This window comes from Xiphophorus maculatus, chromosome 20, assembly GCF_002775205.1.
Source record: "Xiphophorus maculatus strain JP 163 A chromosome 20, X_maculatus-5.0-male, whole genome shotgun sequence".
Taxonomy (NCBI): domain Eukaryota; kingdom Metazoa; phylum Chordata; class Actinopteri; order Cyprinodontiformes; family Poeciliidae; genus Xiphophorus; species Xiphophorus maculatus.
The window spans coordinates 19,016,895-19,029,931 of record NC_036462.1 but is presented as its reverse complement, the minus strand read 5'-3'; the positions used below and the strand labels follow the sequence as shown (position 1 = coordinate 19,029,931).

Below are 13,037 nucleotides of genomic sequence, written 5' to 3'. Positions count from 1 at the left end.
TGCAAACTGCAAACAGGACGTCTTATGGCAGATTTGTAGAGGATAAATCTAATAGTTGTCCTGTTAAAAAATTCTCTCATTTAAACTGTGGATCTCTGCAGCTCCTCCAGAGACACCGTGTTTTTGGGATACTGTTTTAGAACGCAAATTTTCTTTTACCTTTTCCACAGCTTCATCTGTGACCTTGTGTTGAGTTCTTCTGCCTTCATGATGCTGTTTAGTCACTAATGTTCTCTAACAAACCTTTGAGGTCTTCACAGAACACATGCATTTATACTGAGATGAAACAACACACAGGTGGACGCTGTGTACTAGTTAGGTTTATTGCTCGTCTCATAATTGCTGCATTTTGTTTTTATGGTGTAAAGCACTTTTAACTGTCTTGTTGCTGAAATGTGTTTTACAAATAAACCTGATTTTAGTACATCGTGGCACTGAATTTTCTTCGGGTTATCAGAGAAAAGTCTCTTTCCTTTCGCTTCACACTGCTGAAGAACTCTTTGTTGGTCTTTCTCCTAAAGCGGCAATAAAACACAATGAAGTTTGTGGTTTTAATATGTGAAAAGGTTGAAGGAGTCTTGGTACTTCGCAGAGGTGCTTTAACCTGTAAATCATTTCTGACACTAAAAAAAAATCTCCTGGCAAACCTGTACCACACCTAGCCAAATGATGCACCAGATAAACTGTTTATTACTCTTTACAGGTGAATGATAAATGACGTCACCTTGTGTGAAAATCCACTCATCAGGACACTGTTTCTCGCCAGCTCACACATGTCACAAGAGCTCAGTTTCCACACTTGAGCTGCGATGCTGTACTCTTCCATCAAAGGCTCCTGGGGACAAAATACAGAAATTATCACATATTTTACATCCATGCAAAAGGAATAAAAAGTTTGATTTTCCCTTTAATTGGGAGGCTGTGATATTTGTGTGGTCCAACAGACCTTGGTGAAGTGAAACTGGAGGGGATCATCGGTGGACAGAGAGACCATCAGACCTCTGGACAGATACTCCATCAGCGGGTTGCGGTGGTAACTAAGGAAGAGGCTGTTGTTGCTCAGTGGCGACATGGCAATGCCAACTTGAGCCAGGTAGTAAAGATACTGCAGCACAGGGGCCTGGAAAAGAAAGGAAGAATGAGACTCTTCATCTCTTCCCCATGTTACACGTAAAGGAGAAAATAAAAGCAGATTTACAGCCATCATAGACCCGAGTTAAATTTTCTTCGACCAATAGGTTTGTTTCTGATAAAACGTGAGATATTTATCTCTCAAAAGCAAATAAAATTATTTAAAAGAGGCATGAATTAAAAAAAACTAACTTTTATTCACTCTAAATTAAAAGTACTGGTAGGTTTAAAGATTCTTTCATTATGGGACACTTAGTTGTTTTGTGTCTCTTCAGACAGACGTATGTAGCGTTGGATATGTCTGAAGAGACATAAAACAACCGAGTGTCTAGTAAAATAATATTTAAGACTGTATCACATAAGGACACAATGAATAAAAGTCACGTTTAAGATCATTCATACCATTCTCATTAATCACCTTTATTTGGACTAAAGCTATAAAATCTCTCTTATAATTATTTTTTTAGCTTTTTACATTTTTCTTCTGCCTTTGCGGATGGAAGTGCTTACTTCTTTATTAGCACAATTATTTATTCTTAAGTTTCTGTTTTCACCACATTTGTTGCAAATTCTAACAAAAGACACTAAACCTGCGGCAAACTTTCCAAACTACCTGCTGAATATCTTTTAGTTTGTCAAAATTCATTGTTGAAATGAATTCCTGAAAATCTAAGGCTATTTTTTATTGCAGTCTTTATGAAAGCCGTCTTGACCTTTCTGAGCAGCAGTCCGTGGGAAATATTCTCCGACAACATGAACCCTGACACCAGGTGGTGGATCGGGCCCGCTTCGCCACAGTGAGGTCGCAGAACGAACGTATGAAAGCCTCGTCGTCTGAGTTAAACACAAAGAAAAACTCACAAATCTGAGAATAATTAGATTGAAATGAATGATTAAAAGTAAGGATGATATGTTGTTACCTTCGCAGGTGGTTCAGCACAGTCATGTTGGCGTAGGTGTAGTAGAGGTAGTAGGAGTAGGGTGGGTTGTTCTCCTGTGTCCAGTCAGCAGGAAGTGGACTGTCCCGGTTAAAAATGTGGTGCTCAGGCTTGGACTCGTCGTCTACGCTGTCAAAACCAACAACCTGCCAGCATGCAAAACAAACAAACAAACAAACATTCAGTTCACTCTGATGTTGGTCATCAGGAGAGTTCAGATCTACCAGCAGGTCATACTCACGTGCTCCAGGAAGAGATGCAGCTCAGGGTGGCTGGCTGGATCTATCGTGACTTCGAACAGAGGCATGAAAATATTCTCCAGCATCTCCTGGAAGTTAGCCAGCTGCTTCTTTGTGTGGTAGACGTCACTATAAAAAAAAGAAAGTTAGATTTATTTTAGCAAAGGAAAAACATAATTAAATCACTATTTGTCCATTCATCATTTTTTAAAGCTGGTACAAATTGCACTTTTCTCACACAAAAACAGCATTTGGTGCAAAAGCAGTACCTTATATTGATGATGACATTTTGTCCTGAACTGTGGAGCGTGAATCTTAATTGTGAAACGAAAAAGGATTTTTTTTGTTGTTGTTTGACAAACACTAACCTTTCCAACAGGAACAGGACATTGACAGGCAACACAGAAAAGGATGAAGTGAGCACCCTTATTTTGACTAAATATTCTCTATGCGGGAGAATATTTAGTCACAGCTCTACTGAAGTTACCCATTAAAAATCCAGAAAGATAAGAAGAAAAAAAACACACAGTTCATGACTCACAGGCAACAGAAATTTAGAGCAGCAAGGCAACAGCATCTTCTACGGTAGGAAACATGTTTCTTAATTTTAATGTCATTAAATAATATGACATAATTGTGTTTATTAAACTCAATCAATGACAGATTTCTCTAAATGTCAACTTGCATACTCTCATGGAATAATGATATTTTTTTCACCAGTGTCTGAGCCAAATGAAAGGCAGCATGTGAATTAATGTTTTGAGTTTTCTACCAACCGCTACATGTGTAGCAATAGCTTCAAAGAACTTTTAAAAATATTTACATAATATCGATAAATATTAGTTTTCAGCCATAAGGCAACATTAACATCAGATATAAAATTTTCATAGCAGTGCATCATTAGATTAGACATGTTGATAGATACATCCTCATAAAATACAGACTGATTATGTGGAAAAAAAGAAACTTTAATTTCCTGCACTGGGTTATAAAAAATTTTTTTTGGAAGTTGTCTGTTTTGTGAACTGAATTTGGACTATTTTGCACCACTGAATCAGCACAAAAAATGACAAAGTTTTCTAAATAAGGTCAGATTTTTATACTAATTTGATTTAGAGAAATCTGACATTCTGACTAAATCGATTTTTCTGACATTATCAGTTCATTTCTGTTAATATTTCTCATCCAAAAAAGATTTAAGAGAAAAGAATTGTTTTCTAACAGAGTGTATTAATTAAATGTTACAAAGTTGGATTTTTGTAAATTGAATAGTAAACACTGATAAGGGTAAGTAGATGTAAATTGAATATTACATCCTCACTGTGTAAAATTCTCCATCTCTTTTCTGTCCTGATGGATTCTCTCCTCCTGATCATCACTCATTGATCCCAGATTCTCAGGAAACCGATCCATTTGTTAGAACAAGTCATGCATTTTGATGCTCACGTTGAATCCACAGTTCTGAAAGTTGACTTGATTGAGCAAAACCAATATGGTTTTTGGATTCAGCACGTCAAAATTACCCTAAAACGTTTGAAAAACCCCAGATAATTTTTTGGTTGTTGACCAGTGTTATTCACTGCTGCTATAATTTATAAAAAAGCTTGATAATTACTAACATAAAGTACTATTCTTGGTAGAAATGGGTGCTGGTCAAACCCAAAGAAAAAGTCACAATGTCTGGCTGAAGGCTGCCAAATGTTTTGTGTTTTTGATTCAGTTTTTGTCTGCACAATGTCTCACACTCCATGGTATCCTCAGAGTGCTTTAAGCCTTTGTGTTGGCTGACAGTCTTAGGTATTTGTTTCCTTGATTTTTAACGAGCAAGGGTTAGGGGTTAGGGCATTATTTGCATCTCAGCTTCAAAGTAAAGCAAAATGTCAGCAGCACTTACAAGAGACGGGGCACCTGGATAAGCCAGCGCACATTATCAGAGTACACTCTGTGGTTGACAGCCCACTCCGCCAGCTTGTCCCATTCGTCTCTGGAGCGACCATAGATGGACAGTCGTAGCTCAGAGTTCTGGTATTTACTCTCCTCCAAGTCATACATCACTTCCTGTAAGAAAAATAAAGACAGCAGCTTTAAATTTGAGTTCAGGACTGATTATTCGGTTGGACAGTTTATAGCTGAATTAATAAGCACCTTAACTATGTGTGCAAAGTATTTTCCTTCCACATGATTGTCCGTCTTGATGAAGATCTCCCTTAAGATGGACTCTCCAATTGGGTTGTATTTGGAGTTGAATTTGTCAAACCTATGAAATGTGTTCCGATCCTGTAAAAGTAGAGAAACGTGAAAAAACAAGTTTAATAATAGTAAAGAAGTCACACTAAGTTAGTTTTTATCTTTCACAACATTGTGACAACTCACAGCGTGCATGTCGAGTGTGTCTACACTCAGGTCGTACGCCGTCAGGTTCATGGTCTCAAAAACGTCTCGCAGGGTCTGACCGTGCCCCCGCTCAACGTGAACAATCTCGTCTGGGTATTTCTTCATGGCTCGCTTGATGAATCGCAGAAGATGCTTCTGGTTCATGCAGGATGATGCATGTATGTGAGTGTCCACCTGGAGACAAGATGAAGAACATTAACTTTATTTCAATTTACATAGCCCCAATTTATAACAAAAGTCAGCCCAAGGAACTTTACATGACAACTACATTCAAGTAATACATAGAAATATTTGATTAGACTAATCTAATTATATAGACAGATTCAAATTGAGTTATAAACTTTCTAATTTGATCTTCAGTGTAAAACAGAGCAAGTAGAAAGTTATCAAAGAAAGATTTCAGTCTAATCCGTCTCCTCAGCAAGCATGTGGCAACAGTGAGAAGGAAAATCTCAATCAGAGACCTCTTTCTCACAAGGATAAGTTTATTTTTGAACAATTAAAACTGAGCTTGACTTTATAATTTACGTTCATACTTCTCAAAGAGATCCATTTATATAAATACTAGAGAAGTAGGGAGATATTTTTGCAGCAGCTCTTGCCTTTCTGATGTTGTAGAAATCTCTGTGAGGAACCTTCTTCTGCGCCGCCAGCTCTTTCATCTCATTCAGCAGGATGTGCATCTGAAATTTGGAGCTCAGGTACTGCAGGCGGCGGTAGCAAAAAGATTTCCTGGAAGCAACGCACAGAAGAGACAGGTTTCATTCGAGCTGCATAAAAGAAACACTATAAATCAACTGGTTTATCGAATGACGTAACACTCACACTGGACCGTTGATAATAAGGGACATCATGACGTTCATGTCTGCTATGTACTCCTTCAGGTCAGGATACGGTAGGTCGAGTTCTGTGCTTCTAACAGAGAAAAACAACTTCAAGTTATATGTTGGGTTTGCCAAGATTACATAGCTCTTACTCCTAGTTTATGCTTCTTAATTTTAATTAGAAAGGTTCCTGCAAATTTCATACATTTACAGCCTCAAATTTCTACACTTTCAAGACGTTTTTATAATATTCTGTAAATATGGGAACAAACCATTAGTGTTGTTTGGCTTTGTTATTTATCCCAAACAAATATTGTAACAAAATAGTTCTGAAGTTCAAATCAAATGCAGGAGTGTAGCAAGAGCCAACTTTACAGCTTTATTTTAAAATCTAAAAACCACCTCAGACTTTTCAAATCCCACAATAAAAACTGATTCTTTAAATCACAACTTGAGATCTGTGATATGTAAAAAAAAAAAAAAAAGCGATTTTTTTTTTATTATTATTTTTGAATGAGTTAAACAAATCATCTGCATTTATTTGTGGTTTCTATGGCCAAACCTCAAAAACCAAAATGATGAATGAGCTAGTCAAATCAAGACAAGCTTATTCCTCATTTGACCAAATATCTGTTTTTAATCTCTGTGCAAACATCTGTCTCTGCTTGACCAAAACGTAAAAACAGGGGAAATCCATAAGAGGGGAACGTTTGGGGGGTTTTTTTCACAGCACTTTATATTTAAAAGTAAATCATGACATCAGCAAATATAATCCTCAGTATAGATACAAACACATACTTGTCCATGTTTGTTTTCTTGTTGAAGACATGTATGACCCCATCAACCATCTTACAGCCATATCCTGTGTCTGCTGGCATATTCTTGGGGTCCCGATTGTCGTAGGGGTGCGTTTCTGAGACGGGTGGGTGAACAGGGGCATCTGAGAGAAAAAAAAAGGTACAAGAGTGAATCTGTTATTTGCTTAAAAAACGTTTTGTGACATTAAAAACGGCATGTTCATGAAAATCCCCCACTCAAACTGACTCAGTATTTTTGTAGAGATACCATTACACAGTATTATTATCACTGCCTGATTGTGAATGCATTTAAAAGCGGCAACACAAGTCCTTCACATTTACTTATTAGTGCGACTGTCATTTCAACAAGTTTGGTTCTTCACTCAGCAGTAAAGAACCAATCGGAGAGATTTAGGATTAATAACATTAACATACAGACACAATAAGGTCTTGATGCCTCATTATTGTAGTATTAAAAACCATATTTGGTGAACTGTTTATAATACAAGGCTCATACTTATATTTAATCAAGAAGAAAATCATCTTTTATAGGTGACCTCTTATGTAAAATAAAACAAAAAACATCAAACCACCAACCTTTTTGGTAAAACTTTACTGTCTATTGGTGTCTGGAAAATGAGTCGTTTCAAAAACCTTTCAAATTTAACCTCACAAAATCAGCAGGCACTGCCCATCACCTAGCAACCCTAACCCGTTTCCTAGCAACCCAAGCTGAGTTCAAGCACCATTTGGTAACCTTTGAGTTGGGGGGCGTGGCCAGCAGCAGCTCATTAGGATTTAAAGTGACAGGAGGCCCTAAAAAAATCTCATTCTGACAGAAGCTCAAAATAGGCAGAACTGACCAGACTCAAATCTCATTATCTAAGAATTATTTTGTGCAAAAAGTGTAATGAAAATATTTTGTATCGCCCATAGATTCATCCTAACCTGTTCAAGAAAGCACAATATGTAATCTTTACAGAAATAATTAGGATAAGGAAATCACATTTAATGAGCAGGAAGTGGGTGTGTGCACAGAGTACCTGCGTCTACAGGGGTCTCTAGCATGTCTTCATAAACTCTGAGTTCCAGAGAGTTCGTCCCGAGGTCCTGCAGGGCGTGAGCTGCGGTCTTACAAAATGTCTGCATGGAACGGTAGATGTACTTCTCCCGGATTAACAACGCTTTCGCCACACATTTGGCAGCATCTACCAGGTCAGTGAACGGCACCTGGAAACACATCAAACACGGAAATAAAAATGAATATGAATGCATTTTTGCTTTTGCATGAACGTTCATTGTTGTATGCAATCCTGTGATTTGAGTTTCTTACCCCACATTTTTCTTCTCCAGATATTGAGACCCGCTGGTACTCCATCGGCATGTCCCGCTCCTTAAAGCCCACATCAACCGTGTCCACACTTTTCTCCTTCAATAATCTGACACGCACACAAAGAGAACAGCTTAGCACAAAAAATAGATGGCAGAGACAAAAACCAGGTGGAGTTAAGGTGGAAGAAAGAAAAACACTGGTTTTAGTTCAGCAGTTATGTTTATGTTAGTTGTTAGAGAAGGAAATTTCTTTATACATTTTCTGGTTTCTGCTATATTCAAGAAAATGTTAAGCCAATCAGTGACGGTATATTGCAAATATATTATTATCATGGTAAGAACGTGATTTTTTGCTATGCAAAATATTGTGGTTAATCTATTCCAAATAATTTGTGTGTCATTAAGATGTTCAGTTTCCTGGATGGAGTTACACTGCCAACACCTGTCACATACTGTGGTGTCCAAGATGTCTAAGAGTTACAGAATTCACTGAAAATGTAAGGAAAATGTGCAATATTTGCCAACAATCCCACCATGACATAACTTTCTAATATCGCGCAGCCATAATAGCAAACTATTTTACAGGTGAAAATTGGACAAATTAAATTTACTGACTTTGGGTTTATAGAAAACTCATCTGAATGTTTTTTGGGGGATTCAAAGCATCAGTCTTCTGGAGTTACACTGCAAAAACACCACATCTTACCAAGTATTTTTAGTCTTGTTTCTACTGCAAATATCTTATTAGACGTGAAATAAGACAAAACTAACTTACAAGTATCTTTCAGCAAGATATAGGAGTTTGTTTTAAGTAAATAGTTCCTTAGTATTGATGAAAAAGTTCTACTTTTAAAGGCAGATACATTAACTTATAATAAGACAATTTCACCATATTTTAAGTAAAATAATTTGCCAATGCAACTAGTACATTTTCATTAATATTAAGGAAATATTTACTTGAAACAAGCTTCTTTATCTTGCAGATAAGTTGCTTATGAGTTAGTTTTGTCTTAATTCAAGTGTACTAAAATATTTACACTAGAAACTAGATTTAAAAGATGTAAAAGTTTACACGTTTTGACACATCTTTGCCAGGGGTACCAACAAATGAACCTCTAAATGACATATTTCAATCATTAGCCTGAGTTATTAAAAATAATAATAATAATAAAAAACACTTAAGACTGTGTTTCTACACAATCTCAGATTTTTGGATCTTAGATTTTTTTCCACTAATAAAAAATTGCAACTTTTGTGCTTCTGTAACTTCTTCAGATATTTTTTGATTTATAACATTTTAATTATTTGCAGTGAACTTGTAAAAAAAAAATTGGCACAACATTGAAAGCTCCTTGATAGAGTGTCAGGGCTTTACTTGTGGCATAAAAACAGATCTGATCAGCTAAGCCTTGGAGCCTTTCAGGATGCAGATGTCCCAGCAGCGGATCGTTGTTGTCCTGTGAGGGCTCGGATGAGGCCCATTTTAAACAGAGTTGTTTTTCTAGTAAATACCAAAACAGCTGAATTTGTTTCAGATCAACTTTTGATCAAAATGTTCTATCCTGCTGGAAAAGAAACCTGGCATTAGGGAATATGTGTGTTATACATGAGAGACTTCCTTTGTTCAGGGTTGATGTTTTGAAGTCTCAGGATTTAATATTTTAAAGCCAGAACTATACCTAATAGATCTTAATGGCTCTGAATGCCAAGATGCTTTGAGCAATGAAAAGGACCAGCTTGGAAACCAGGCTGCAGCTATTTGGAAAAACAGGATTTGACCACCTGGGAAAGTTTTCGCTCCAGCTGTCCTTCTTTGGGCACTTTTTGGCACCAACTACTGCATACCAGAGGCAATGAATCCTGCTGTCTGGGAACCCTCTCACCCAATTATCCCTCGGATGTTGTCCCTTCAGAAAGTTGCCCTTCTCTTCTTTCTAAAGCTAAGGCTTCAGGGAATACAGAAATGGCTCACCAGACACAAAATCAACCCTTTTGATCTGAATTTTATGGAAAACCTGTGGGACAAGCTGAAAGGAAGAAAACACAAGAGAGAACCCAGAACTCTAAATATTTTAGGGCAGCTATACTCAGCTGGCGGGTCGGCAAAAAAAATGGATCCAGACTCCTTTTCAGTGGATTGTGGGCTTTTTGCAAGAGCAAATAAATAAATAAATAAAATAATTAGTTACTATTCTTACTTCGTAGCAGTAGGTGGCGATAAGGCCCTGTAATGCAAGTTGATATTTGGTGTTTCACACCACAGAAGAAGATCCATAATATTTGTTTGCATGTCATAATTAAGAGTAGCAAAAAGCAGGTATGAGGCAGAATATATATGGTATGGACTTTCTTTTTAATACTATTTTGACTTTTTTATTGAATATATTTTTCATAAAATCCCAAACTAGATGTGTTGGAAATGTTGCTACTGACTGTTTTGCCAGCTTTATAATAAATGCTCAATAAAGTGACTAAAATTACTTATTTTTTGTATATTTAGTAGTAAGCTAAAGTTGCATTTTATTTTTCAGAAATTATTATTTTTGCACAAAGCACAGTTGAGTCTATCATTAAAAGAAATAATCTCTGAGGTGTTTTTGTTTTCTTAAAATGCAGCTAAGACAATTTTTTTCCTGTCAAGCCGGTGGCTTAAGTTTTCTTCAAGCTAGTTTTTTTGTTGCAATATCCTATTGTACCATATCAGGTTCAAACTGCATCGGATTTTTGCTCAGTGAAATTGAGAATTGAAATATTTCCTAAAACAGGTACCAAAGCTTGAATAAAAACAATTCTGTCGCATTAAGGGATTTTTTTCCAACCTGAATGAATGTACATAAATTATAAAAAACAATCATAAAATTTCAAAACATTTCCATGTGAATATTATCCTACTGCTGTAAAAGTTTACATGTTTTGGCACATCTTTGCCAGGAGAACCAACAAATTAATCTCTAAATGACATATTTCAATAGTTAGCCCAAGTTATTTTTTAATAGGTACCCATATGTATTTCCATTAAATCACCAGCAGGGGGAGGATTTGGTCCCTTTCAATAGAAAAGCAATGTCCACAGTGGGCTCTACATAACAGAGCATCTAAACAATATAGTATTGAAATGTGTGTGTAGTAATTTGAACAAATAAAAGCGTTTAGTATAGAAATTTCTGAATACAAGTGAGCCAAACAGACAACGTCAAACACTGAGATGCCACCTTTTGATAAAAAAAAGAAAAGCATGCATACTGAGTCAGAGCTCACTCACTCAAGGTCTGCAGCACTGTCGATTTTCATGAAGTCCTGTTTGGCACGCAGCAAGATCTCTGGCTCAAGCCTTGGGGTGATATGCAGAGGCGCAGGATAGCGTGGGCAAGGCAGGGGCAGATGGGCATCAGAGGTAGTGCGAAGAAATTAAGCAAACAGAAGGAGAGACACTGAATACAAGCACAGGCGCCCACTCCAACAGGCACTCTCACAGCTACACACTCACATCAACACAGAGTTTTAACACCAGTTAGTCATGGTAAACCCCGATTGGTAAACAGGAACAAGTCGGATAACCCTCCTGCCTCCCCATGATTGGCTTAGTAGCGCAGTTAGCATTGTCTCAGGCAGCTGAGACAGAACCCACCTCCTTCTTAGAGTTTGCAAAGAATAAGATGTACCACTGGAACAGGTTTCAAATTTTGGCTAAAACAGTGAGCTGATTGCTGGGATTAGTTAGCCCACAAAACTAGCATATTGGAAGCTGACAAGCAATGTGTGCATAGGTGAGAGCAACGCTGTGTGTAAGAGCGAGGCGCAGGAAGAGGGGGCAGCTGCGTCTGACCGTCTGAGTTTATGTAAACAGTTGATTTAGCTGACGTTGTGTGTGGAGTTTGTTTGCATTTCCTCACTTAATGTCCTGACTGATTTGCCTCTCCAGGCGGTGCCGTCGCTCCTCCAGCTGCTCGATGGGACTGTCCTCTGGGAACTCGTAGGGCGCGCTTCGCATCTCACTCTCCGCCATGCTGCGTGTGAACAGTTCCTGGTTCAAACACGGGAGGTCATAAAATTTATGGCGTCATAAACAGAGGATCATGTAAATATTAATATACGCAGGGGCATAAGAACGACAGCAGGACTTGCACAAACACTGTACCGTCTGTTACATTTACAGATTAATAAACCTTGATTTTTTTTTCCACTTACGAATCAAAAACTTACTGTATTTTCTAGTTATTTTATATAACAGACCAATACATTTTGAGGAATACATGGCTTTGAATATGTTTTACTAATAAATGTAAAAAGTGAGGGAAACATTTTCACTCAGTCCTCTTTGATCTGATACCCCTAAATAAAACCTAGACAGCTCAAATAATCTGACCTTTATGGACGAGTGGGAACAAGAAAACCATTGTTAAACAAACAAAGGTGCTGGTTTGCAGTTTAACACAAACCATGTAGGGCAGGAAGATATTCTGCTCAGTCAAGATTAGATTGTATATATTTGGCCTCGTTAAACAATACCATGTAAACACACAGCTCCCATGATGAAATACTGTGGTGGCGAAATCGTGTTGGGAAAAGGTTTTGTTTTTTGGGGGGAAGTTTCTGCAACGATGATAAGAAAGGTGAGTTGATGGCATGAAGTTAAAAAGAGGAAACCTATAAGAAGCTACATAAGACTTGAAAACAGGACAATGTTTAGCCTTCTGGAAGAAAATCAACACTAACTAGCAAGAGAGACAAATAAAACGGTTCCCATTAAATCCTAAGCATGTGTCAAAGTAGCCCAAAGTTCAGATCTTCAACTGCAAATCGTTGCAGAAACCTGACACCTAAAAGACAATTTCTGTCCAATCTGACTGAGCTACAGCTGTTTCTCAAAGAAAGGGTAAAAGTTTTAGTCTACAGATGTGCATAGATGGTGGAAAAATACCCCCAAAAGAAGCTACAATTGAAATTCAGTTGCTCTCACGGTGCCAAAATCCCAATAAAATGCTCTGAAGTTTCAGGTTTTAACATGACAAGATGTGAAAAGATAAGACAAATAAATATGTTTATAGTGCACTGTTTTCTCAGAGCAGCTGCTTTATTTATTAGGCATAATTTTTAATGGCGGAGTATTAAAGTTCAATTGCTGACTGGATGGTGTACTCTTTAAAACTTTGTAATTGTGTTTTTATTATGTAAAGCACCTTGAGTCGCCTTTCTGCTGGAATGTGCTATACAAATAAACTTTTCTGATTGATTAAAGAGTCTAAATTTACCAGGAGCTCTTTTAAAATAACACAAACTAAAACTGCTCAATTTTATATGCAGCTCTGGAAAATATTAAGAGCCCTCTCCAATGAACCCCATCGAAAACCTCCTGGTTGTTCCACCAAATATTGATTTTGA

The 13,037-nt window shown here is 37.3% G+C and overlaps 1 protein-coding gene across 5 annotated transcripts in view; it reads right to left on the bottom strand.

Annotated features, from left to right (window-relative positions):
- LOC102224109 (AMP deaminase 2-like) overlaps window positions 1-13,037 on the bottom strand; it is a 43,597-nt gene that overhangs the window by 3,566 nt on the left and 26,994 nt on the right. For 4 of the 5 annotated variants that reach the window (XM_023353435.1, XM_023353436.1, XM_023353433.1 and 1 more), the window contains 15 exons: window positions 11,549-11,679; window positions 10,918-10,986; window positions 7,657-7,762; window positions 7,367-7,553; window positions 6,325-6,466; window positions 5,528-5,617; window positions 5,305-5,434; window positions 4,682-4,876; window positions 4,454-4,585; window positions 4,203-4,366; window positions 2,311-2,437; window positions 2,052-2,215; window positions 1,845-1,965; window positions 947-1,120; window positions 725-835 (listed from right to left, as the gene is read on the bottom strand). In XM_023353435.1, coding sequence (XP_023209203.1) covers window positions 725-835; window positions 947-1,120; window positions 1,845-1,965; window positions 2,052-2,215; window positions 2,311-2,437; window positions 4,203-4,366; window positions 4,454-4,585; window positions 4,682-4,876; window positions 5,305-5,434; window positions 5,528-5,617; window positions 6,325-6,466; window positions 7,367-7,553; window positions 7,657-7,762; window positions 10,918-10,986; window positions 11,549-11,679 — 2,043 coding nt within the window. The remainder of the gene's footprint in view (window positions 1-724; window positions 836-946; window positions 1,121-1,844; window positions 1,966-2,051; window positions 2,216-2,310; window positions 2,438-4,202; window positions 4,367-4,453; window positions 4,586-4,681; window positions 4,877-5,304; window positions 5,435-5,527; window positions 5,618-6,324; window positions 6,467-7,366; window positions 7,554-7,656; window positions 7,763-10,917; window positions 10,987-11,548; window positions 11,680-13,037) is intronic. The other variant, XM_023353434.1, reaches the window with a different exon arrangement.